The sequence below is a fragment of the Amblyraja radiata genome, chromosome 39 (genome assembly GCF_010909765.2).
Source record: "Amblyraja radiata isolate CabotCenter1 chromosome 39, sAmbRad1.1.pri, whole genome shotgun sequence".
NCBI classification, from domain to species: domain Eukaryota; kingdom Metazoa; phylum Chordata; class Chondrichthyes; order Rajiformes; family Rajidae; genus Amblyraja; species Amblyraja radiata.
The window spans coordinates 1,590,515-1,615,851 of NC_045994.1; the positions used below are offsets into that span (position 1 = coordinate 1,590,515).

At 44.9% G+C, this 25,337-nt stretch overlaps 1 protein-coding gene and 1 long non-coding RNA gene across 3 annotated transcripts in view; one reads left to right on the plus strand and one right to left on the minus strand.

The window, feature by feature from the left end:
* The window catches only part of gpat4 (glycerol-3-phosphate acyltransferase 4), a 110,751-nt gene extending 89,007 nt beyond the window's left edge, over positions 1-21,744 (plus strand). For both annotated transcript variants that reach the window (XM_033013888.1, XM_033013889.1), the window contains 4 exons: positions 7,431-7,516; positions 8,446-8,574; positions 16,119-16,198; positions 18,456-21,744. In XM_033013888.1, the coding sequence (XP_032869779.1) occupies positions 7,431-7,516; positions 8,446-8,574; positions 16,119-16,198; positions 18,456-18,564 (404 nt within the window). In that variant the 3' untranslated portion in view covers positions 18,565-21,744. The remainder of the gene's footprint in view (positions 1-7,430; positions 7,517-8,445; positions 8,575-16,118; positions 16,199-18,455) is intronic.
* On the minus strand, positions 94-23,482 carry LOC116967381. The gene is made up of 3 exons (XR_004410210.1): positions 22,739-23,482; positions 9,492-9,495; positions 94-116 (listed from the first exon to the last, which is right to left on the minus strand). It is a non-coding gene; the product is annotated as an uncharacterized LOC116967381 (long non-coding RNA).
* Positions 23,483-25,337: the final 1,855 nt, after the last annotated feature.

A 25,337-nucleotide genomic window follows, 5' to 3' on the forward strand; every position in this document is an offset into this window, starting at 1 on the left:
TCTTGTTTCCCTTTCCCCTGACTCTAGCCTGAAGAATGGTCTCGACCCGAAATGTTACCCATTCCTTCTCTCCAAAGATGCTACCTGTGCATATGAGTTACTCCAGCATTTTGTGTCTATCTTCCTTTTCTTTCTCTTGGCCAATTTCCTCATCCATTCTTCACCTTGACCCAAGGGTCCGCACACTCTGACAGGCTCTGTGTGTGGTCAGAATGTTGTTGAAATCTTTTGCAAAGCCCACATATCTTGTCTCATCTAATTCTTTCAAATTTGAAAATAGACACAAAATGCTGGAGTAACTCAGCGGGACAGGCAGCATCTTTGGAGAGAAGGGAGAGGTGACATTTCAGGTCAAGACCCTTCTTCAAACTGTCATCTGTATGGCCTAACCATGAACCCATTGCTCTTCCTGGCAACTATCTGAAACTGAATCGGATTGTTCACAACCACCGTTGAGTTTGAGATGACACATCGCTTGTACCATCTATAAAACCTTTAACATTGTGGAACTTCAGCCCTGCTGTAGCTCACGTGATGATTAAACCATCAACTGCTTTTTCTAGCTCTTGATTGGTGTATTCTAGTGCTCTCCTTGTCGTCTCTGCAAATATGACCGTTCAAAGCTGCTGAAGAAATATTTTCTTTTCTATTTCCCACATTTTGCCAATCCAAGTTACTCATCTTTCATAGCCACAGAGGTGACCCAAAGTATTTTGCAGATCATTATGTAGGAAAGTCCGTAATGAATTTGCATGCAGCAAGCTAGAAACACGCAGCATCATGTTTATCTGTTTATCTGGTTCAGTGATGTTGGTTTAGTGATAACCCTTGAAAAGGATAAATTGTGCTGCAGAAATGGCTATAAACCAAGGGAGGAGTGGATAGCAGTTGAGAAACGAGAGGTATGAGCAAAGGTGCTTGAGTACCAAAAATATTTAAGTAATTGCAAGGGAAGAACAAAATATAGAAAATGTTTTTTTAAAAACTGTTGGAAAATAACCAGTCAGGCAATATCTGGAGTTTAGAAGGATGAGGGTGGATCTTATAGAAACATCTAAAATTATAAAAGCACTGGACAAGCCAGATGCAGGAAAAATGTTCCCAATGTTGGGCGAGTCCAGAACCAGGGGCCACAGTCTTAGAATAAAGGGGAGGCCATTTAAGACTGAGGTGAGAAAAAACTTTTTCACCCAGAGAGTTGTGAATTTGTGGAATTCCCTGCCACAGAGGGCAGTGGAGGCCAAATCACTGGATGGATTTAAGAGAGAGTTAGATGGAGCTCTAGGGGCTAGTGGAATCAAGGGATATGGGGAGAAGGCAGGCAGGGGTTATTGATTGGGGACGATCAGCCATGATCACAATGAATGGCGGTGCTGGCTTGAAGGGCCGAATGGCCTCCTACTACACCTATTTTCTATGTTTCTATGTTAATATCTAAAGAGAAAAATAGTCAACAATTTGAGTCAATAGCTGAAGTATTTTATTAGAACTGTACCACTGGTGAGAGAATTCACTAATGTAGAAGTAAAGTGAGGGAATTGAGTACAAGAGTCAGAAACTCTAAGCTAAACTAAATGTCAAAGACTGGATAGCTCTAAGGTAAGAGGGACAAAGTTTAAAGGAGATGGGTGTTTTTTTCCATAGGTGAATGGGTAACATAGAAGGAATGGGTAACATTCCAGGCACCCAGGTGGGTGCCTGGAATGCAGATAAGATATTGGCATTTAAGAACCTTTTAGATACACATATGGATGGATATGGACCATGGACAGGCATAGGAGATTAGTTTAACCTGACTTTATGTTTGACACAGACATTGTGAACCAAAGGGCTGTTTCTGTGCAGTACTGTTCCATGTTCTAAAAGTAGAAACTAGAATTGCTCCTTAAGAATATGAATATGTACAATGATGGTCGGACATAAGGTCCCCAGCCTTCTCCTACTTGCAGCACTGGGTCTGTTGCCATGCAGATCACATGTCTGCCAGTACCTGTGAACTGTAAGTGGAGATTTTGCCTCTGACACCTATTAGGCAGAATTCCTAAACCCTGCCACCTGGGTGAAACAGTCCTTGTTCTCCAAATCTTCAACCTTTACTTTAAGTCTGAGTCTCCTAGGTTTTTGAACTCCTGACCAGACAGTTCTATATTCCTCAATTAAGTTTTCTCTTTTCCAAAGGAAACAATTCATTCTTATCCCATCTTCCCTCATAGCTAACATTTTCCAGCTCTGAAAAAGTCCATATCAATGGGTGGCACGATGGCACAGTGGTAGAGTTGCTGCCTTACAACACCAAGGACCCTGCTTCAATCCTGACTACATGTGCTGTCTGTAATGAGTTTGTATGTTTTCTCCATGACCATGTGTGTTTTCTCCGGGTATTCCGGTTTCCTCACACACTCCAACGACCTACAGATTTGTAGGTTCACTGTAAATTGTTGCTAGTGTGTGGGATAATGCGGAGATCACTGGCCTTTGCAAATTCGGTAGGCCGAAGAGCATGTTTCCGTGCTGTATCTCTAAACTAAGCTAAACTAAACAAAAAAAAAATCTTCTTTCCACCCTTTCCAGTCCAATGATATATTTCTTGTGCTGACCAGGACTGGATGCAGTCGTTCCGGTGGGCGGTGGACTCACGTCGCAGCGGCCTCTGCAGTCCGTCTGTCTTTTTATTATTTTCTGTCTCGTTTCAATGTAGTTTTTATTTTATTTGTTTTGACGGGGTATTTGTGTGGAGGGCGGGGGGGGTGGGGAAACTTTAAAATCTTTCCCCTGCACGGGAGACCCGACCTTTTCTTTGTTGGGTCTCCGTTGTCGTTGGGGCTGCAACATGGAGCGGCCTCCAGCAGGAACGACCTGGGGCTCCAGTCGCGGAGCTGCGGACTTACGTACCATCACGAAGCTGGCCGAGTCCGGAGCGGGTGGAGCGGTGGTGGCGCGCTGCTGTGACCCGATCCCCGGAGATTCGGAGGCTCCAACCGCAGGTCTGGTAGACAGGAACACCAGGAGCCTGCGGGTCCCTGCTGGGTGACCGCTTTTCGGGGCTTCCGCAACGGCGACTTCTCCCGCCCGAGTTGCGGGGTTGAAGATTACCTGGAGCGGGGCCTTACATCACCGCCCCGCGCGGCTTGGAATGGCTGCGGGACTTTGCTAGCGCCCGCCGGGGGCTCCAACAACAAGACCCGGAGCGTAGCCTTGCATCACCCGGCGTGGCTTTAATGGCCGCGGGACAATTACCATCGCCCGCCGGGGGCTTTGACTCTGACATCGGGGGGGAGAGGGGAGTGCAGGGGAGAGATACGTTTTTTGCCTTCCATCACAGCGAGGCGGAGATGCGCTGTGATGGATGTCTGTGTAAATTCTGTTGTGTCTTGGGTCTTTTTCTTTTTGTATGTATGACTGCAGAAACAACATTTCATTTGGGCCTCAACGAGGTTCAAATGACAAATAAAATTGTATTGTATTGTAAAAAAAAAGTAGGCCACAATAATCTACCATTGTGTATCGTTCTAGCATAACTTCCCTTTTTTATCTATTTGCACCTCGGCTAAAAAGGAGCACTTTCCACACATTTTTATCCACTTTCTTGACCTGCCGCAGGATGAAGGATCAATCGCTGGGCAGGCATTCCAAGATTTCTTCATCATGCTCAGTATCATTTATTAGCATTAGTTTATTATTGTCATGTGTACCAAGACACAGTGAAAGTCTTGTCTGCCATACTCTCAAGTCACACCATACACAAACCAAACCAGTACACCCAAACCAAACACAAGTACAATGGGTAATGGAAAAAAGAGAAAGGAAAATATCTACAAAAAAATGTGCAGATAAAACAGTGCATGGACTTGTTGCATCTTCTACTGCCATATTGCACATCCCCTGCTATATTACTACATGCCTCTGGATTACATTTCATTTGCTGCTTTGCTGAACTGAATACACATCTAGTTTCCTGCTGCATACATCTTTTTTCCTCATTGTTTATCGTATGACAATTTATGTATCATCTACAGACCTCATTATCGTGCCCCTTAAATCTCAATCATTAATACATATTACAAACAGCAAAAGGACCAAGCCTTGGACCCTGTGGCCCCCCACTGGTAGCAGGGTGCCACTCACTAAAACACCCTGCCTTTATTTTGAAGTTTCTTTGCTTCCTGCCACTGAGCCAACTTTGGATCAACAGCCTCCACACACATACAAAAGACTTTGGCTTTGACAATTTTTTTATTTGCACTCTTTACTTTCTCAATTGCCCTCTTCATTATACTCTAAGGAGGCGTGTTACATTGAACCTTTTGGATTTCATGCAAACTGCCCTTTTTTGCCATATCACCCTCTATGCATATCATAGAAGTATTCTAGCTTATATGGTTGATGGGAATAATTTGAATTGTGAGTCAATAGCAGCATGCCAAAATTTGCCAAGTATGAAATTAGAATTATTTATTTACTGACTTTTATATGATTCTGGAATACGCAATTGAAAAGATGGTCGATATAGATTCAATAACAGCCTGGTCATGGGTACAAAATTGTTAGGTTTAGTTTAAAAGATAAAGCACGGAATCAGGCCCTTCGGCCCACCGAGTCCGCACTGACCAGCGATCCCCGCCCATTAACATTATCCTACACTAGGGACAATTTACATTAGTATCATTTTTAGATTTATACCTAGCCAATTACCTGCAGACCTGTACGTCTTTGGAGTATGGGAGGAAAGTGAAGATCTCGGAGAAAACCCACGCAGGTCACATGGAGAACGTAAAACTCCGTAGAGACAGCACCCATAGTTGGGATCGTACCCGGGTCTCTGGTGCTGTAAGGCAGCAACTCTACCGCTGTGCCACCGTGTCGCCCGAATCACAGGGCAATGGTGAAAGAAGAAGATTAAACTAATGGATGAGTACCAACTGGGCAGAGATGATTGGGGTGAAAGATCTGCCTCCGTACTACATAACTCTATGCCTCTGCCTCCGTACTACATAACTCTATGCCCCTGCCTCCGTACTACACAACTCTATGCCTCTGCCTCCGTACTACACAACTCTATGCCTCTGCCTCCGTACTACACAACTCTATGCCTCTGCCTCCGTACTACATAACTCTATGCCTCTGATTGGACAGCACTGTCATGATGGAGCCAGTGGACTCCGGTTTCACCGTTTTAGTAATCGGTTAGATAAGGTGGGGGAGGGGGAGGGGGGAGGAGACATTAAGTCTGGTAGAAGAAAACATCTTGTGACTTTGGGATGTTATAAAGAAATGTGGGGAACCTCAGAAGTACAAACTTAAACTGTGTCCTGAGTTGGACCTTAACACCTACAGTGCCAGCACGGCTCTTGCATGCACAGTTATTGCATCCATCTGGTCTAATTCATTACTCGTGCCCAAATCTAGATTTATAGAAAAGTAGCCCAGTTGTTTAGGATTTTACATCTTCTTGGTGAGACCATACCTGAAGTATTGTGTACCAATACATTACTCATTCAACTATTGATGCACCAGAGCAGAGAACAAAGCAGAGATCCCCTGTGGCCCTTCTTGAAAACAAGTGGACCCCTACTGAGGAAGGGTCTCTACCCGAAATGTCATCTATTCCTTTTCTCCCGAGATGCTGTCTGACCCGCTGTTACTCCAGCTTTTTGTGCATACCCTTATGAATACTTTTAACTGTTCAAGCAATGTAGCACCAGGTCTGGCTCCAAGGCAGGGAAGCGTGAATTCAGACAGAGAGATTATAGTAGGGGACTCGTTAGTGGGATAGTCAGGAGATTGTGTGGCCACGAACAAGACTCCAGGTGGCTGTGTTGCCTCCCTGGTGCCAGGATCCAAGATGTCCCTGAGTGGCCAAATTTGGAATATTTTGTAGGACCAAGAAACCAAGAACCACGAACATTCTCAATGGGATGGAGGAACAGCAAAAAGTAATTGTGCACATTGGCACAAATGACGTACGTGCGAAGTGAATATAGGTAGCTGGGCTAAAGTTTAAAATGCAGGACCTCCAGGGTAGTGATCTCCGGATTACTCCCAGTGATGTGAGGCTGAGGAGTTGGTGCAGGAAGCAAGGAGTCAGATTTTTGGACCGTTGGGATCTCATTTGGAGCAGGTCATCCCTGTACACAAGGGATGGGTTACATCAGGACTGGAGGGGGACCAATATCCTGCAAATGCGACTATGGAGAGTTTATGGAGAGGAACTCAACGGGTCGGACAGCATCAGTGGAGCGAAATCCCTGACCCGCTGAGTTCTGAGCTGCGGACTTCTGCAGCCACGGTCTCCGGTAGGAAGCGGACGATTCGGAGGCTCCTGGCCGCTGAGTGTTCTTCCGTCCGAGGGCCTGAAACATCGGGCCGGTAGCGACGACTGCGGAGGCCTCAATAGGCCCCGACCACGGGTGAATCGAGGAAGAGGACTGGTGAAGACTTTGGTGCCTTCCCTCACAGTGGGAAACGTTGACTCCGCTGTGGGGGGATGTTTTTTATGTTTCATGTTAAATTCTAAAGTGTTATGTTATCTTATTTGTGTGCTGCATGGTAACTCAAATTTCACTGCACCAATTGGTGTATGTGACAATAAATGTCCTTTGTCCTGTGTTCCTTCAGCTGTCTGTTGTTTTGCATGAGATTCCAACCAATGTAGTATCTTGTGTCTCCAGGAGTAACTGGTTTGTCTTATGAGGCATCTACTGTCCAGAGTTTAGAAAAGGCGAGGTGTCCTCACTAAAATGTACATGTATCTAACTAGGGCTGGACAGGGTGGATGTGTTGTTGATATTTCCCCTGGCTGGAGTGTCCAGAACTGTTGCAATAAAATGAATGGGCTAGCCAGGACAAAGAAGACAGTTATCACCAGGAGAAAGAGAATCTTTTGAATCTCTCCCCAAGAGGACAGTGAAGGTTCAGGCTGGTTATATTCAAGCTAACTCCATAGAAGTGTAGATACACAGAGAATCAGGGGATATGATACTGCGGCAGGAAAGGGGCTCAGGTAAAATATCACCCAATTGATGCAGGATGTGCATGGAGGCATGATAGATGGACTTGATGCTCCAATCAAAATAAAATGCCAACCGTGGAAGAGAGGGTTTGCATCATCGCCTCATATATTAGCATTAGGATAGTGCTAGTGCGTACGGACATCGCTCCGATGGGCCGAAGGGCCTGTTTCCGCGCTGTACCTCTAAAGCTGCGCTACCACAGAACCCGCTAAATAGCTCGCCACACGGAACGTGTTAAGAGCTTGCTGCGGGCCGGATAAAATCTTATGGCGGGCCGGATGTGGCCCGCGGGCCATAGTTTGGAGACCCCTGCATTAGTGAGATATGATAATGTGTAAGTGTGTTATGTAAACCGTCTCTGCCCTGTGTGAATCCAAACTTGCAACACTGCAGCCTTACTCTCCCTCTCCCTCTCCATAGGAACTTGCATCAACAATACCTCTGTTATGATGTTCAAGAAGGGCAGCTTTGAAATTGGAGCCACTGTCTACCCTGTAGCCATCAAGGTAAGGCTAGTTGTTCATGTATCTTGTTGAGACCTCTTAACTCCCTTGTAGTGTCCATCATGTGTGTGTGTGTCAGCTCTGAATATATTCAAAGACTCATCTTCTCAGCTCTTTGGGTAAAGAATTCCAAACATGCACAGCACCCTGAAAATAAAACTTCTCATCCTTACTCCGAAGCTGTGCTGCCTACTTCTAGATAAGCCCATGGGGGGGAAATACTTTTAGTATCTACCATGTGATTGCACTCAATCTGATATCTAAGATCACATCCCCTTCTTCTCTAGCGCTTTACATAGAGGCACCACCAGCTCTGGGATGGCACAGCGCTGCAGCTGGTGGAACGAATGTCTCGTCAGGTTCAACCCTGATCTTAGGTGGAGTTTGCACCTTCTCCCTGTGGCCATGTGGGTTTCCTCCAGGTGCTCTGGTTTCCTCTCACACCCCAACGATATGCGGGTTGGTTGATTAATAAGCCAGTGTAAATTGCCCTGAGTCTGTTGGTGACTGGAATAATCTGGGGGGAGTTGAAGACAATATGGGATGAATAAAAATAACGGGATTAATGTAGGACTGGTTTTTATATAGGTGGTTGGCAGTGTGTCGACTCGATGGATCAAAGGGCCTTTTCTGTGTAGCATGACTCTGCAACCTTTCTTCATACATTAATCTCTATATCCCGGGAGTTAACCAAGTGAACTTTCTCTGCATTGTCGCCAGTCTATGAGTATCTTTCCTTAAATATGAAGACCAAAACCATGGCACTATCAGTGTCAAATTATTCATTTTTTTCTGTGAGTTACTGTCAAAAGGAAAACCCATGCCATGAGATATGGTTTGAAAAGATAGGTATTAAATTAATTGTCCAGATGAATCCTGTTGCTTTGACACCCTGCCATCATCCACCCCCTGTATTGTGCTTTTATTGCCAGTATGATCCTCTGTTTGGAGAAGCCTTCTGGAACAGCAGCAAGTATGGAATGGTGAACTACCTGCTGAGGATGATGACCAGCTGGGCGATTGTCTGCAGTGTATGGTACCTGCCGCCAATGACACGCGAGGTAACAACTTGTTTTGTATCTGAAGGAAGGGAATGATATTTTCTGTTTAGTTCAGTTTAGAGATGCAGCACGGAAACAGGCTCTTCGGCCCACCGAGTCTGCATTGCCCAGCAATCCCAGCACATTAGCACTATCCTACACACACTAGGGTCAATTTTACCAAGCCAATTAGTCTGGAAACCTGTATCTTTGGAGTGTGGGAGGTAAACCCATGCAGGTCACGGGGAGAATGTCTTTACAACTCATATTCCTCAGTCTGTCACATAAAAAATTATACATTACACACATCTCTCATCAATTCCAGTTTGGCAAGCACAAAGTACTTACTTTTTGATAGGAAATGTTAATGTTTGCAATGCCTATGTCACCTAACTAAAAGAAGATTGTCTGTACAGACAAGCATCTGTTGTCAGAATGGAACCTGGGTCTCGGGCGCTGTATGGCAGCAACTCTACCCTTGTACCATTGTGTCGCCCTCTTCTGCAAATTGTCTTCTTCCAACTTTCTACCGTTTTAATGTTTTAGTAGATTGTTTTTTACTGTCCTCACTTGAAATGCCGAATTTGCTTTATAGCGCCAATAAAGTGTGTTTATAAGTTCGAGGAGCAGAATTAGGTCATTCGGCCCATCAAGTCTTTTCCACCATTCAATCATAGCTGATCTACCTTTCCCTTTCAACCCCATTCTCCAACCTTTGTCACATAACCCCTCCATGAGTTGTCCATGAGCTGAGGATGTTCAGCATCAACAGACATGGTGCAGGTTTTCTTGGGGATACAAGGAACTGCAGATGCTTGTTTACTAAAACAGGCACAAAGTGCTGGAGTAATTCCGCGGGGTCAGGCAGCATTTCTGGAGAACATGGATAGGTGGCGTTTCGGCATGGGACCCTTCTTCAGACTGAGGTGTAGTCTTACACCCCTACCTCATTGCCCTGGCCCTAATGGCTCCATGAATTTGTTTGAAGCCTCCCTATCCATGACCACAGTTCTGTACAGTAGTGAACATTTGGTACACAAGTCTGTTCAGCTTAGTACAAATGAATGGAGTAAAGGAGAAGGCATGATTGTATGAACAGATTAAGTGTTTTTTTATTTTGGGATTTATGAGCTGGACTGGCATTTGGTAGTTAAATTCCTCTCACAGAGACAAGTCAAAGTACGTTTACATTTTTTGTATCTCAATTTTGTAATTATTATCAGCATGTTGCGTGTGATGCAAGTTTAAACTTGTGGCTATCTTCCTTACTAAGTAATCTATCAACTGTGTTTTTGAATTGTCAATTAGATTTTTCTTTAAAACACACTATCCATTTGTACGGATGGACGTTCCTTTTTCAAATATTCAGTTCTTGTCTATTTTAAATAGAGGCAATCTTAAGGAAGGAACTGCAGATGCTGATTCATACTGAAGATAGACACAAAATGCTAGAGTAACTCAGCGGGACAGGCAGCATCTCTGAAGAGAAGGAATAGATGATGTTTCGGGTCAGAACGCTTCTTCAGGCTGCAAATGTGAAGAAGGGTTTTAACCCAAATTGTCACCTATTCCTATTCTCCACAGATTCTCCTTGACTCGCTGAGTTGCTCCAACATTTTGTATCTATCTTCACTTTCCCTTTAGTCTCTATCAAAAACCATCACTGTTTGAGAAATATTAATTGAATCTCCATTGATCCTTTTCAGCTGCAGAAGTTCTAGACCCCAAGTTTGAAATCTGCATCTTTAAAGTGCTGGTGCCTAATCCCCAAACAAGCCTGTCTATGTTCTAACCAGTGTATTTACAAAGTTATTTCCATAGCTCTCTTTACAACTCATATTCCTCAGTCTGTCACATAAAAAATTATACATTACACACATCTCTCATCAATTCCAGTTTGGCAAGCACAAAGTACTTACTTTTTGATAGGAAATGTTAATGTTTGCAATGCCTATGTCACTTAACTAAAAGAAGAATGTATATAGTCCCATCACTTAACCCTGGATAGCATTCTTTCCAAATGAGTCATGGTAATACTACACACAGAAAGGCTGCACACCACACCATCTCCATGCCAACCGTTGAGGATCCATCTATATTCCCATCTATCCAGCTGATGGTTCTTGACCTTCTCTGCCTTGACATTTCAATGCTCACCGACATCTTTTGTGAAATCTGTCTGGATGGATGAAAATAAATCTTTCTGGTCCCTTCTACACACCTCCTCTCTGCTTAATCCTACATCCTCTGGTTTTATACACTTCCGCTCTGTGGGAAAACAATTCTGAATGTCAACCTTAGCTATGATCCTCTTAATTCTGTGGACATTTGCGGGTGCGGTAGCATCTATGGAGTGAAGGAAATAGACAACGTTTCTGGCCGAAACCCTTCTTCAGTCTGAAACGTTGCCTATTTCCTTCGCTCCATAGATGCTGCCGCACCTGCTGAGTTTCTCCAGCATTTTTGTCTACCTTCGATTTTCCAGCATCTGCAGTTCCTTCTTGAACACGATACCAGAAATATGCAAGGTTTCACAGGAGATAGAACATTGGCTCCATGGAAGGAAGCAGAAGGTGGTGGTGGAAGGTTGCTTCTTGGATTGGAGGCCTGTGACTAGTGGTGTTCCTCAGGGTTTGGTGCTGGGCCTGTTACTGTTTGTCATCTATATCAATGAATTGGATGAGAACAAACATGGCAGGATTAGCAAGTTTGCTGATGATACAAAAGTGGGTGAGTTTGCAGATAGTGAAGATGGTTGTGAAAAATTGCAGCGGGATCTTGATCGATTGGCCAGGTGGGCTGATGAATGGTTGATGGAATTTAATACGGAGAAATGTGAGGTGTTGCATTTTGGGAAGTCTAACAAGGGCAGGACCTACACAATGAATGGTTGGGCTGTGGCAGTGATGCAGAGCAGAGGGATGTAGGAGTGCAAGTGCATGGTACCTTGAAGGTGGAGTCGCAGGTAGATAGGGTGGTCAAAAAAGCTTCTGCAACGTTGGCCTTCATTGAGTCAAGGTATTGAGTATAGAAGTTGGGAGGTCATGTTGCAGTTGTATAAGATGTTGGTGAGGCCGCATTTAGAATATTGTGTTCAGTTCTGGGCACCATGTTATAGGATAGATGCTGTCAAGCTGGAGAGGGTACAGAGGAGATTTACAAAGATGTTGCCAGGACCAGAGGGTCTGAGCTGTAGGGAGAGGTTGAATAGTCTGGGTCTGTATTCCTTGGAGCGCAGGAGAATGACAATAGACAATAGATGCAGGAGTAGGCCAGCACCACCATTCAATGTGATCATGGCTGATCATCCCCAATCAGTACCCCGTTCCTGCCTTCTCCCCAAATCCCCTGACTCTGCTATCTTTAAGAGCCTTTTAATGAGGGGTGATCTTATAGAGGGTGTATAAAATCATGAGTGGAATAGATCGGGTAGATGCACAGAGTCTCTTGCCCAGAGTAGGTGAACCGAGGATCAGAGGACATAGGTTCAAGGTGAAGGGGAAAAGATTTAATAGGAATCTGAGGGGTAACTTTATCACACAAAGGGTGATGGATGTATGGAACAAGCTGCCAGAGGAGGTAGTTGAAGCAGGGACTATCGCATAGATTCAGTGGGCTGAATGGCCTCTTACATCATATGAGAACTGAGAAAACTACCACTGTTTTCTGTGGAAACAAGGAACGGCAAAAGAAGAGTCCTGGAGTAGCTCAGCGGGTCAGGCAGCATGCTAGAAAGGTCCCGACCCAAAACATCTATCCATGTTCTCCAGAGACGCTGCCTGACCGCTCAGTTACTCCAGCACTCTGTCTTCTACTGTTACTTACTGTTACTTGGCTGATGTTCAATCTTTTCTGCTGCAGCCTTGAGAATTCCTTGTCCTTCAGTCTTGATGACAAACTATTGTGTGGCACCTTTTCAAATCTGTCTGTGCTGCATCAACTAGTCTAGAATGTTGCAGTTGTATATCGTCTCGATTGTTTCTCATGCCTCCACCTTTTAAAGTTCATATTTGTACTTTCAGCAATCAGCCCGTTTCTCCCTTCTGCTAACAACCTGGTATTCGGCACTTGCTTTTGTTTTCTGCACTATTCTCTCTCTGGTCTAGCTTTAGTTTCTCTCTCCTTTTCCCTGGGGAATGGACATCGAAGTGCATTGGGGCAGAGCAGTAGAGCTACTGCCTTACAGCACCAAAGACCCGGGTTTGATCATGACTGCGGGTGCTGTCTGTACGGAGTTTGTACGTTCTCCCCGTGACCGCGTGGGTTTTCTCCGAGATCTTCGGTTTCCTCCCACACTCCAATGACGTACAGGTCTGTAGGTTAATTGGCCTGGTATAAATGTAAAATAGTCTCTAGTGTGTGGGGGGTAGTGTTAGTGTGTGGGGATCGCTGGTCAGTGTTGTTTCCAAGCTTGTCCTCTAAATGAAACTAAAATGTAGCTGAAACCTCTCCACTTCAGTGACCTCTTGTTAATCAATGATAGTGCTGTCTGCCAAGCCATCCTGGCCAGCTCTAGATATTGGCCCTTCACCAATCAAGTCTTTTCACCTTGAGGTGATGGGTGTAGTTTTTAATTAGCTGTCCTTGCTCTTGTTTGAATGGGTTCATAGTTTTCAAACTTCCATCATGCTCCATCACAACATCTAGCGTCAATGCTAGTTCAAACCTATCAGGAACAAGAAATGTATCCGTTTGTTAATGCAATCTGAATTGATTATCTGCCTACATGTACTCTGTGCAATGCAGAACTTATCAGTACTAAATTAGCAGACAATTCAAATACAGAAACCAGCTTCTAGTTCCTGGTTCCATTTGTTGTCTGGAGCAGCACATGGGATTAAATGGGCTCGGTACATTTTTACTTTGGGAATGCAGAAATCTGTCCTGTTTAATCACCAGTTCACACTAATTTTATATTATCCCAGTTTCTCATCCACTCCCCCCTACACAGTAGTGGGCAATTTACAGAGGCCAATTAACTAACAAACCGCACATCTTTGGGATGTGGGAGGAAACCCACGCAGTCACAGAGAGAACATACAAACTCCACCCATTCAGCACCCAATGTCAAGATTAACTAACTACGGCGCTGTGAAGCAGCAGCTCTGCCACTGTGCCACCCTCATTACATACAATACAATACAATTTTATTTGTCATTTGAACCTCGTTGAGGTCCAAATGAAATGTTGTTTCTGCAGTCATACATACAAAAAGAAAAAGACCCAAGACACAACACAATTTACACAGGCAAAAACGTATCTCTCCCCTGCACTCCCCTCTCCCCCCCGATGTCAGAGTCAAAGCCCCCGGCGGGCGATGGTAATTGTCCCGCGGCCATTAAAGCCACGCCGGGTGATGCAAGGCTACGCTCCGGGTCTTGTTGTTGGAGCCCCCGGCGGGCGCTAGCAAAGTCCCGCAGCCATTCCAAGCCGCGCGGGGCGGTGATGTAAGGCCCCGCTCCAGGTAATCTTCGACCCCGCAACTCGGGCGGGAGAAGTCGCCGTTGCGGAAGCCCCGAAAAGCAGTCACCCAGCAGGGACCCGCGGGCTCCCGGTGTTCCTGTCTACCAGACCTGCGGTTTGAGCCTCCAAAACCCCGGGGGTCGGGTCACAGCAGCGCGCCACCACCGCTCCACCCGCTCAGGACTCGGCCAGCTTCGTGATGGTACGTAAGTCCGCAGCTCCGCGACTGGAGCCCCAGGTCGTTCCTGCTGGAGGCCGCTCCATGTTGCAGCCCCAACGACAACGGAGACCCGACAAAGAAAAGGTCGGGTCTCCCGTGCAGGGGAAAGATTTTAAAGTTTCCCCACCCCCCCCACATAGCTCAACATGTAATGTCAGAATGTTTTACTGTATCTCGGAACAGGTGAAGGTATTGTACTGACACCTACACACCTCTACCTACAGCAACCTTTCCTCTGTACCTCCCTTCTACTTCTTCTTCTTCTTTAGAGTTTTACGGCAGCCGGCATCCGCAATGTTGCATTGCTGCCACCTTCTGGCTTCATTCCACAGTACTCATGTCTTTATATTAGATCCTTTTTATAAGCCCAGAGGCCCTCAAGAAATCAAACAACAACTTTATTCCTTTTCCTTTCCCTCCACACTCTAGAATGTTCTTTACTGATATTTCTGTCAATCCAATTTTCCTCATTTCAATGATCATAAATCCTCTTTCTGTCTCATATCTCCTACATGCAACTAGGGCATGCTGAACTGTTTCTGGTTGATGGCATTCCTCACATAGCCCAGTAGGGTGTTTTCCCAATATTTTTAATGTGCTGTTCAGGTGAGTGTGTCCTATCCTCAATCTTGTTAATGCTACCTGTTCCCCCCTCTTCTTGCTGTAATGCCCACTCTGTTTTGTAGCGAATAGAGATGTCTCCCCTTTGTCTCCTGTTCCCAGTATTGTTGCCATTCCTGATTTATTTTCTTCCACACAATGTATTTTCCTTCAGATTTGGATAGTTGTAAGTTTACCTCTATGTTTCTTTTTTTTACAGCCTCCTTTGCCAATTTATCCACCTTTTCATTCCCTAGAACACCAATGTGTGCTGGGACCCACAACAAAGTCACGTCACTGCCCCTCCTTGTCACTTGGCTTAATAGTAGTAGAATTTCATACACTAGGTCAGGCCGCCTATGGGATGCACCAGACCCAATACTCTGGATTGCATATAATGAGTCGCTACATATTACTACTTTACATGGTTGCACCTGTTCCATCCACCGAACTGCCATCAAAATAGCGTACAGTTCCACTGTATACACTGCCAAATAGTTATTTGCTCTTTTGTAAAGCTCAACATTCATCCCCTGGACTACCACAGCCGCCCCTGTTGTTTCAGCTACTGGATCCTTTGATCCATCTGTGAAAATTAAGAGGTGTTCCCTGTATCTATTATCTATATGGCTATGATATTCTGTCTTTAGGTCTGAATTTTTGTCCCTCCTTTTTGCCTCCCATATCTCCAGATCAACTTTTGGGATGTTCAGTAACCATATTGGCACAGATGGCCACAATACTGCAGGGCAGAACTCTTTGTCTTCTACTCCCATGTCCCTTGCCACACCTCCTCCAACCCAGCCGAAGCTTCCAGACTGAACCACCCCTCTCTCCCAGCACTCCTGTACTACCTGTTTTGTTGGGTGGTTCTCTCCATGACCCTTAAGGCTTAGCCAGTAATTAGCCATTAGTTGTCTGCGGCGCAGTCTCAACGGCATCTCCCCAGTTTCCACCTGTAGTGCACATACAGGTGACGTCCGCACACCTCCTATACAGACTCTTAGAGCTTCCGCTTGGACTTTGTCCAACTCGGACCTCTGTACCTCCCTATCTCACAAAGCTCTTCTTCATTGCTTCTCCAGTAATAGGTGTGTTTGTTGCTAGCTGCATCTAATTTACAGAGGAGCTGTTCTCTAATCAGCTGAATTGTAATTGATGAGCTGACATTATGTGTTCAGTGGTGCCATTAGCTTCAGCTTCATTGTTTCCAGACTAACGGATGCCTGGTGAACTAACGTTGTGACCTGCTGAGTACTGAAATGATTTATTTGTTGTACAGGAAGGTGAAGCTGCAGTACAGTTTGCTAATCGTGTGAAAGCTGCGATTGCCAGACAAGGTGGTCTTGTAGATTTACTGTGGTAAGTACATTTCTTCTGTTATATTACCCTGTAGAGTTGAGCACTGGCTGTGACCACCACATCACGTGCACAATGTCATAAACATGTCCCTTCTCTAAATATGTACAGTAAACACTCCTTATTACAGACCCATTTATAACGATTTATAAAGTGCAGCTCCTTCCTACACTATTGGATAGACTTGACTTTAAACTTTAGAGATACAGTGTGGAAGCAGGCCCTTCGGCCCACAGAGTGTGTGCACCGCCCCATACTCGTTCTATCCTACACACCAGTGACAATTTTCAATTTTACTGAAGCGAATTAACCCACAAACTGGTACATTTTTGGATTGTGGGAGGAAACCGGAGCGACCCGTGAAATCCCATGTGGTCACAGGGAAAACGTACAAACTGCATACAGACAGCACCTGTAGTCATGATCGAACCCGGGTCTCTGCCGCTGTAAGACAGCAACTCTACTGCTGCGGTGCATCACAGCATTAGAGACCCGGATTCGATCCTGCCCTAGGGTGCTGTCCGTGTGGAGTTTGCACATTCTCCTCGTGGCCATGTGGATTTCCGCTGGGTGCTCCGGTTTCCTCCCACATCCCCAAAATGGGTGGGTTTGTAGGTTAATCTGTAGGAACGGATATGAAAGTGGAATGACAGGGATCTGGTGTGAATGGATGATGAATGGTTGGCATGGCCTGAAGCGACTGTTTCCATTCTGTGACTTTCAATCAATCAATCAATAGCCAATTTTGCTTGATCTCTGAACAGCAGAAGCTGTACAGCAGGCTCATTGTGTCCAGGTGGTTTGGCGATTACAGCCTAGTTGTTTTTGTGGTTTATATTTTAGCCCTGCTCCAGGTACCTCAGAGGTAGTTAGGAATCAAACACGTTGATGAGTCTAGAGTTAGATTTCAGTTACCTGCCATGCATTAAAATCATGTCCTTGGCACCATTGTACTTCAACCATCAAACACAGTCTTGATCATTAATGATTTTAACACTGAAAATCCACAGCTACTGGGGATAAAGAATTTCAAAATGTTGCAACCCCTTTAATAAAGAGAGCATATCTGGAGGATATCTAGACAGAACATAGACAAACCCGGTTTGACCCCGTATCTGGGATTCTTGGTATCTACGGGATATCTATGAATGGCTTGTATATTTAAATGTTTACATATTTGAGAAATCAAAGGAAAATGGGCTATATTTAAATATCAGCTTGGCGAATAACTCTTGGGTAGCTTACTATCTTACAGTAGTAACATTGAATTCTCCAATTTTATGCAACTAACCTACAAACCTTGTTTAAGAAGGAACTGCAGATGCTGGAAAATCGAAGGTAGACAAAAATGCTGGAGAAACTCAGCGGGTGAGGCAGCATCTATGGAGCGAAGGAAATAGGCAAGGTTTCGGATTGAAACCAGTCTGAAGAAGGGTCTCGACCCGAAACGTTTCCTATTTCCTTCACTCTATAGATGCTGCCTCACCTGCTGAGTTTCTCCAGCATTTTTGTCTACATACAAACAACCGTTTTTCTTTTCTTCCACCCTCTTCTGTGTCCCACCTCAACAGACAACCATCTCTCCCCCCCCCCCTTTCCTCTTCACAATGCACACCTCCTCTGTCCTTATCTCACAGTCTTCTGCCTATTCATCTCTGGCCCTTGTCGTCGTAAGATCATCTGATAGAAGCAGAATTAGGCCATTTGGCCCATCAAGTCTATTCCGTTATTCAATCATGGCTGATCCGTCTCTCCCTCCTAACCCTATTCTCCTGCTTTCTCCTCATAACCCCTGACACCTGTACTAATCAAGAATCTATCTATCTCTACCTTAAAAATATCCATTGACTTGGCCTATCCAAAGAATTCCATAGATTCATCACCCTATCTGGTGGTCCAACTATCTGCCAACCTCTTCCCCACCCCCCCTCCTCCCCACCTATCCTTGGTGGGATTGTCCTGTCCCCTCCTCTCTTCCAGCTTTCTCACTCCCCCTGACCACACTACAATCACTGAAGAAGGGTCCTGACCCGAAATGTTACCTATCCATGTTCTCCAGAGCTGCTGCTTGACCAGCTGAGTTACTCCTGCACACTGTGTCTTTTGTTGGATGACTCCATAGTTTTGAATGGGCACCGAGCAGGCTGGTACATGGTGAACAGTCTACATTATGTTGTGTTCCTCCCTCGGTCTGTAGTTGACCAGGATTTAACATGATGTGCTGGTTGGGGGATTGACGTGGCTTGTGCGGTCATTTCAGGGACGGCGGCCTGAAAAGGGAAAAGGTAAAGGACACGTACAAGGAGGAGCAGCAGAAGCTGTACAGCAGGATGATCGTGGGGAGCCACAAAGACCGCAGCCGATCGTGAAGCCACCGCTGGGTGACTCATTCCACTGCCAGGCCAGATGTCGAGTGGCACGTCCTTGGCTGGGCTTCCGGCCCACACTAAACTAACGGGCAAGAGGCTCCCCAAGTACTTTGCTTTCCGTCTTATCGAGGAATTTAAATCTTATCATCATGCAGTGGAAAGAAACCCGCTGAGACCGGACTGTCTGTATCAGGAAGCGGACTTGGAAAATGTCTATTAACAATGTGTCTATGATTGGGGTTGGGGTAGAGTAATAAACATGACGTAGATCGACCGAGGATGGAAGGGATTGTGCGGCTGGCGCAGGTTTGGCCAAGCCCATTTTCTGACCAGTTGGGACAGGTAGCCATAGCTTTGTATTTTAGCGCACAGGGTCTCGGAGGCGTTTCAGTTGAGGAGGGCAGGTGAAGGGACACAAATACTAAACCTTTGGACGGTTGGTAGAAGAGGTGTGTTGATGGAGACTCTATGCACATGTACTCATTGTAGTTTGACACCTGTTTTAACATATGTACTTGCATGCCATTACTTATTTTTACCCTTTTTTAAAAAAATGACGCGGACCTGTCTTTTTCATTATAACCAGAAAGAGTAGTGTTGCCTCTCTCACACAGTTGCCTTGACTGCAAACAGGTGTGATGGAAACTGTTTTTTGTGTTGAGCTTGCTTTGTTCCTTCAGAAGACAAAGGAAATTCTGCCATATAACGAAGAGAGTCCCCTGTAAACACGCTTCAGTCCTGTCCCTGATGCTTTCCCCTCGGCAGCTGATCCTGTCATTCTATTTCACAGTGTGAGGACCCAAGTGTCTGGGTGGGTTTTTGAAATTTCACCTCGTGCAAAAGATTTTCAATTCAAGGCCGGCAGTGATTTTTGTCCGTCTCCCACTCAAACTTTGGAAGCGGTCTTGGAATCTTTGACATGGACCAGCCTTCCGTGTTATTACTAGCAGGGCCAGTGCTTCAAGTCAGTCTGTGAATCAAACTCGACAAATGTCAGCGTAAGTCATGGTGGGATCTTGGGAGCAGTTAGCGTTCAGCCATTCAAATTTGGATAAGAAGGCTTGGGCATTTCTGTCTGATTTCATGGACCTATGCTGCGTTGAGATGTTAAATTTGACCATAGTTTCTCTCACAAAATACCATGTGGATAGCTTAGTGCACAGTGGTGGATGTGTTGATTGGCGTTCTGTGCTGAGCACTCTTCCCACAAATCCTGTGGCTTATGCTTCTGTGTTGGGTGTGGTGGAGAGATGACCTGCCCTCACTATATGGAGGACATCTACCAGTTATGCTGCAGTCAGGATGGGCAAAACTGGACTCAACTGAACCTTACATCCTCTTGTGGCAGAAGCTAGAATAGGCAATCATCATTTAAAAAGAAGGGGTTGCCCATTTAAGAAAAAGATGAGGTGATTTGTTTTCCTCTCTCAAAGGTTCTTGAGGCTTTGGAACTTTCATCCTCAAAAGGTGATGGAACATGTATTTGAATGTTTCTAAGGCCAAGGTAGGGAGCAAGAGGATCAAAGCTGACAGTTCCACGGCAGGAAGAGGCTATAATCCGATCAGCCATGATCTAATGGAATGCTGGACCGGGCTTGATGGGCCGAATGGCCTACTGCTCCCAATTCATATGTTCTTAAGTCGGAGACATGTTCAAATGCAGGTCTATCAGTGGCATTACTAGCAGGGACCTGGTGGAGAATATTCAAACACACTGTGCTTGCTTCACATGTGGCGATCTTCAAGTCATGTTAAGTGTGGCCGTAACGATGGGTGAGGGGTGTGGAGAAGAATGTTCTCACCCTGGGTTTGGTTGTGTCCCAGGACACCTGAGTGTTGAATGGACACAAGGATTCCAGGACAATGTACGCTGTTACTGTGCCACATGGCACATGCTCAAGGGTCAAGGTGGAGGAGGTTAGGATGAGCGCTGAAAGATGAGCAGATGTTACTGATAGATCCTTGGGATAGTGATTAACGAGGACAATGTGCTCAGATGGCCCCCGTTTTGTCTTGGACTGGTTCCAGCTGATCTCCAACTAGGTGGAGGCAAGATTGCTCATTGCTTTGCTTTTCTATCATCATTTTAACACCCATTTGAATCTGAATTTCTGCAACAATCCAGTTTATAGTTGAGTTGGGACTTGTTGAATGGAGTTTCACTGATGGATAAAATGGGATTAGTGTTAATGAGCTTCATTTCCAACCCACAATTGTAAACACCAGGCCACTGAAGATGGACAAAAGAACGAGAAGAAGGGGAAAGGAGAAAATTATTGATGAAAAGAAAAATCCAGAATTTGACAAAATACAAATGATGTGAGTTGGGGAAATTCATGTGATGTGGAATTTTAAGTTCAGACCAGACAGGAAAGAGAGAACCCACAAGAATGTGTTTGGATGCTTTGTTTCTTACTGTACCTATTCATCATGGAAGTAAATAGATGATATTTCAACCCCCATAATTATTTAATGTTAACTTAAAGCCATGAATCATGTTTGACATAAACATCATAGGCCACAGGGCCCGTTCCTGTTTTATGTGGGGCAACACAGTTGGCCTTTCAGTGCTTTGCTCAATTGTCAGTTTCTAATCACATCCAGGAGAGTGATCCCAGCAGGAATGCGGACACTTCAGGCTTTATGAATGAATTCATGCACAGTGCTGCGCTCAATTCTACGAGCCCATTTGAACCGAGTGAAAGAATTTCATGAAGGGAGCTAGTTCAGGGCACTACCATTCTAGTGCAATATCTCCTCATTTCCCACTGCCTACTGCAAGAAAGATGGGAACATAAATGAGAATGAACTATTTCACCAAGGCAACAGTGGAGCTGCAGCCTAGTCGTTCAGCTCGTGTCCTGAGGTGGCTGTGTGGGGACAAGGAAGGCCAGCTGAGTGATGTAACTGTAAATACAAGTTTATCGTTGAACATTGTAATAAAGGGAATGGGTGATTCTTAAATGTCTTTGGAGTTAAGTTGACAGGATGAGGAGGCAAGAGGAGTAATCCTTTGCTGGTGTACAAACTTGAACAGATTGTAATGTAGGATGAAAAATATGTTGCAATTTGAACTGCATCTTTTTGTTTAAGATATATCTTGTGCATATGTGAATTCTTTACCTGTTTCTATCCAAACCATAGGTTCGAACAGATAAAGGAAGATGATGGAGGAACACACGGTGGTGTGACTTCTCATTATTTCATGTAAAGGTTCTCGGTTCCTATCAAGTTCGGAGTTTAGAAAACTGCACCACCAAGCTAGCTATCCTTCCAGGAGTTTAATACAATCAACAGATATTCTTTGTGTATTCAAATGACAAGAAAGCTGTATATGTTCATCCAGCTCTTGTACACCCCCACGGCCCTTGATACGGAGGCATCCATTAGACACGCATCACCCTGACACACTATGTGAGCAGTATTTGGCACCCTGTTATCTAGCACCTCTTTCGCTTCTCCCTTGGGTGGTTTTAATCTTCGGGTTCCAACTTAAAGTTTCCTCTAAACAGCCCATTTGATTGAAAAGTTAAAAGACTGCAGCTCCTGAATATCCACCAGAAGAAACACAATTCTCAGCAAATCAGGCAGCATCTGTGGGGAGAAATATTGTTAACATTTCAAGTCAATGGTCTTTCATCACAACAGTAAGCAGATTTAACAGAATAAAAGGATGTACGTTTAGAAAGGAGATGAGGATGAATTTCTTTAGTCAGAGGGTGGTGAATCTGGAATTCATTGACACAGACAGCTGTGTTGGCCAAGTCAATGGATATTTTTAAGGTGGAGATTGACAGATTAGTACGGGTGTCAGGGGTTACGAGGAGAAGGCAGGGGAATGGGGTTGAGAGGGGAAGATAGATCAACCATGATTGAATGGCGGAGTAGACTTAATGGTCTAAATATGCTCGTAGAACTTAATAACTTCACACCTTAAATGTTAACTGTTTTCTCCCTTCACAGATGCTCCTGGACTGCTGAATATCACCCCAAGTCTAACTAATATTAATTATGCCATCCACTTCTTCAATAGTTCAGTGGTACTTTATTGTCACTGGTACTGAGGTACATTGAAATTCATTGTTGTATACAGTTCAGTACAAGTATCACTATACATACTTGGTTCTGACCGTAGCAAACACCAATGCCTGCTTTGTGACTTCAATTCATCAACTCATCAGCCCGCACTGTTCCTTAAGTGATCTATCTGTGCTCTTTGCTGCTCTGGCCCTATAACAATCTTAGTTTTGAAATAACATACCTTTCTTATTTTTCTTGCCAAAATATATATTCCCAGCTCTAAGCTCTAACTGCCCTCCAAACCATTAACAACCTCTCACTTAGGTTTCAGTGCAAAATTAGGAAACGTTTGATTTCAAGCCTAAGTGGTTAGTATACTGTAAATTGTGAAGCCTAGTTCACACTAGCATGTCAGAAATGGAGGCAGGAATACACAGTTTAATATAGGGGCTGACTTTCACCTCAACTCCACTTTCCTGTACTGACCCCGTATCATTTATTCCCTTAATATCCAAAAACCACCTTGCCTCACTCTTCAGCTGCTGCCCTGCCACCAGGATTAGTCAGCTAATGTACAGTGTATCACAGCTGAAAATCTGAAGCATGAACAGAAACTGTTGTAAATACTCAACGTCTGTGGAGAGAAACAGAGTAAATGTTTGTGCCAAATTATTCAACTTGTCATTGGCCTGTGACTCTGTTTTTATTTCCACGGTTGTTGCAGGAGTAGAATAATATTGTTAGCATTTACAGTTTTTGATTTGCCTCTTCAACTTGGAACATAGAACAGCACAGCACACGGACAGGCCCTTCGGCCCACAATGTCCATGCCGACCATGAAATTAATCTCTGTCTGCACATGATCCATCTCCCTCCAAAGATAGACACAAAATGCTGGAGTAACTCAGCGGGACAGGCAGCATCTCTGTTGAGAAGGAATCGGTAACGTTTCAGGTCAATACCCTTCATCAGACTCATTTATCCCTCCATTCCCTACATATCAATGTGCATATCTAATGGCCTCTTAAACACCACTACTGTATCTGCCACCACCCCCTGGCAGCGTGTTCCAGGCACCCACCACCGCCTGTGTAAAAAAGACTTGCCCCACACATCTCCTTTAAACTTTGCCCCTCTCACGTTAAAGACATACCCTCTAGCCTTTGACATTTCCATGCTGGGTAAAAGGTTCGTACTGTCTACCCTATCTATGCCTTCTCACCTTAAAGCCGTGCCCTCTGCTTAGAACCAAAGCACAATGAAGATCTGTAGAACACAAAAAGGGGAAATGGATTGCTGAATAAATGCAACTATTAAAACACAGGATGCTGACCAGTACAACACATGGAGCTGCTGGCTCACACCTCCAGGTTCCATCCTGACCTTGGATGCTGTCTGTGGAGTCTGCATGTTCTCCCTGTATAGTCTATGGGTTTCTCCCAGATGGTCCAGTTTCTTCCCACATCCAAAGATCATAAAGATGTGAGGTTTGTAGGTTAATTGGCCAAGTGTGCAGATGTGTGGTAGAACCCGGGGAGTGTTGATGCAAACACGAGAAGAATAAAATGGACTTGGTGTAAATGTGTGTGTTGATGGTCCGCACACTCAGTGGGCTGAAAGGCTTGTTTCCATACTGTATGAGAACTGTTGTAACATCTAATCAGGTCTGTCATATCTCTGTAGATAGGAAATTGAATGACCTTTATATGTACCAGAAAGTTTACTGCAAATTTGACGTATGTATCCTTGTGGACATTCCATTGTACGCTGCTATCGGGGATGGATTATGAAGCAGAAGTGTTCCATGCTGTCTCCAGGGCATGGTTGGGTAGAAAATAAATGGTTTCTGTTGCTCAGTGCTGAGCTTCCTGCATTATTGTAGTGGACTGGATGTCCTTTGCTGCCTTTGGTGGTCTGGGGGGTGAGGATGACTTGCCTTCTCTCGTTTCACAAGCCATTGTGACTGATGTGGAGCCTGTAGCCCAGATGGGGCAGGCTGTGCTTGGTGGGTGGGCAGGAGAGTCATTTGAGAGGCAGTGTGCTCCTGTTACTGTTTCCTCTTGGCTTCCATGTACTCCTGCTCCATGGATCTGAGGCTCTCAATGTCCTACCCCATTCCCCACATTATGTGTCAGGATTCACACAGGCCATTTTCAAGGCAGCTTTGAGTCCTTTCCTCTGTCCACCTGGTCACCTCTTGCTGTGGTGGAACTCAGTCAACGGTGTGGGAACCAGGTGTAAGGCAACAGACATTGCAGCTTGCCCATTGCAGCTAACTTAGTATAATCAAGGCTTGGGTGAGGACACAGACATTGGTTTGCTACTAACATTAAATGCAGAAGTTATTATGCAGGACATCTGTGAGACCACATCTGAAGTACCGTGTAAGGTATCAGTCCCATTTAACAAAGGGTATTAGTGAGTCAAAGCAGTTCAGAGGAGGTTTGTTGGACTCGTGAACAAAGGTGAGACAGGCTGTGGTCTGCTGGAGAATTGTAGCGAGTTGATGGAAACAGACCCTGAGGGTCTGTCTAGGGTTAGATGTGGAGAGAGGATGTTTCCTCTTGGGGAGAACTAACTAGAGCTCACTGTTTAAAAATAAGAGGTTGCCCATTTAAGGACAATGAGATTACTTTCATTTGGAGTTTTGGGGATTCTTATTCAATGGGCAGCAGGGACAGGGTGTATAAACATTTTAACGGCCGAGCTGGCCAGATTCCCCATGGGTAAATGGATGAAAGGTTCCCATGGCT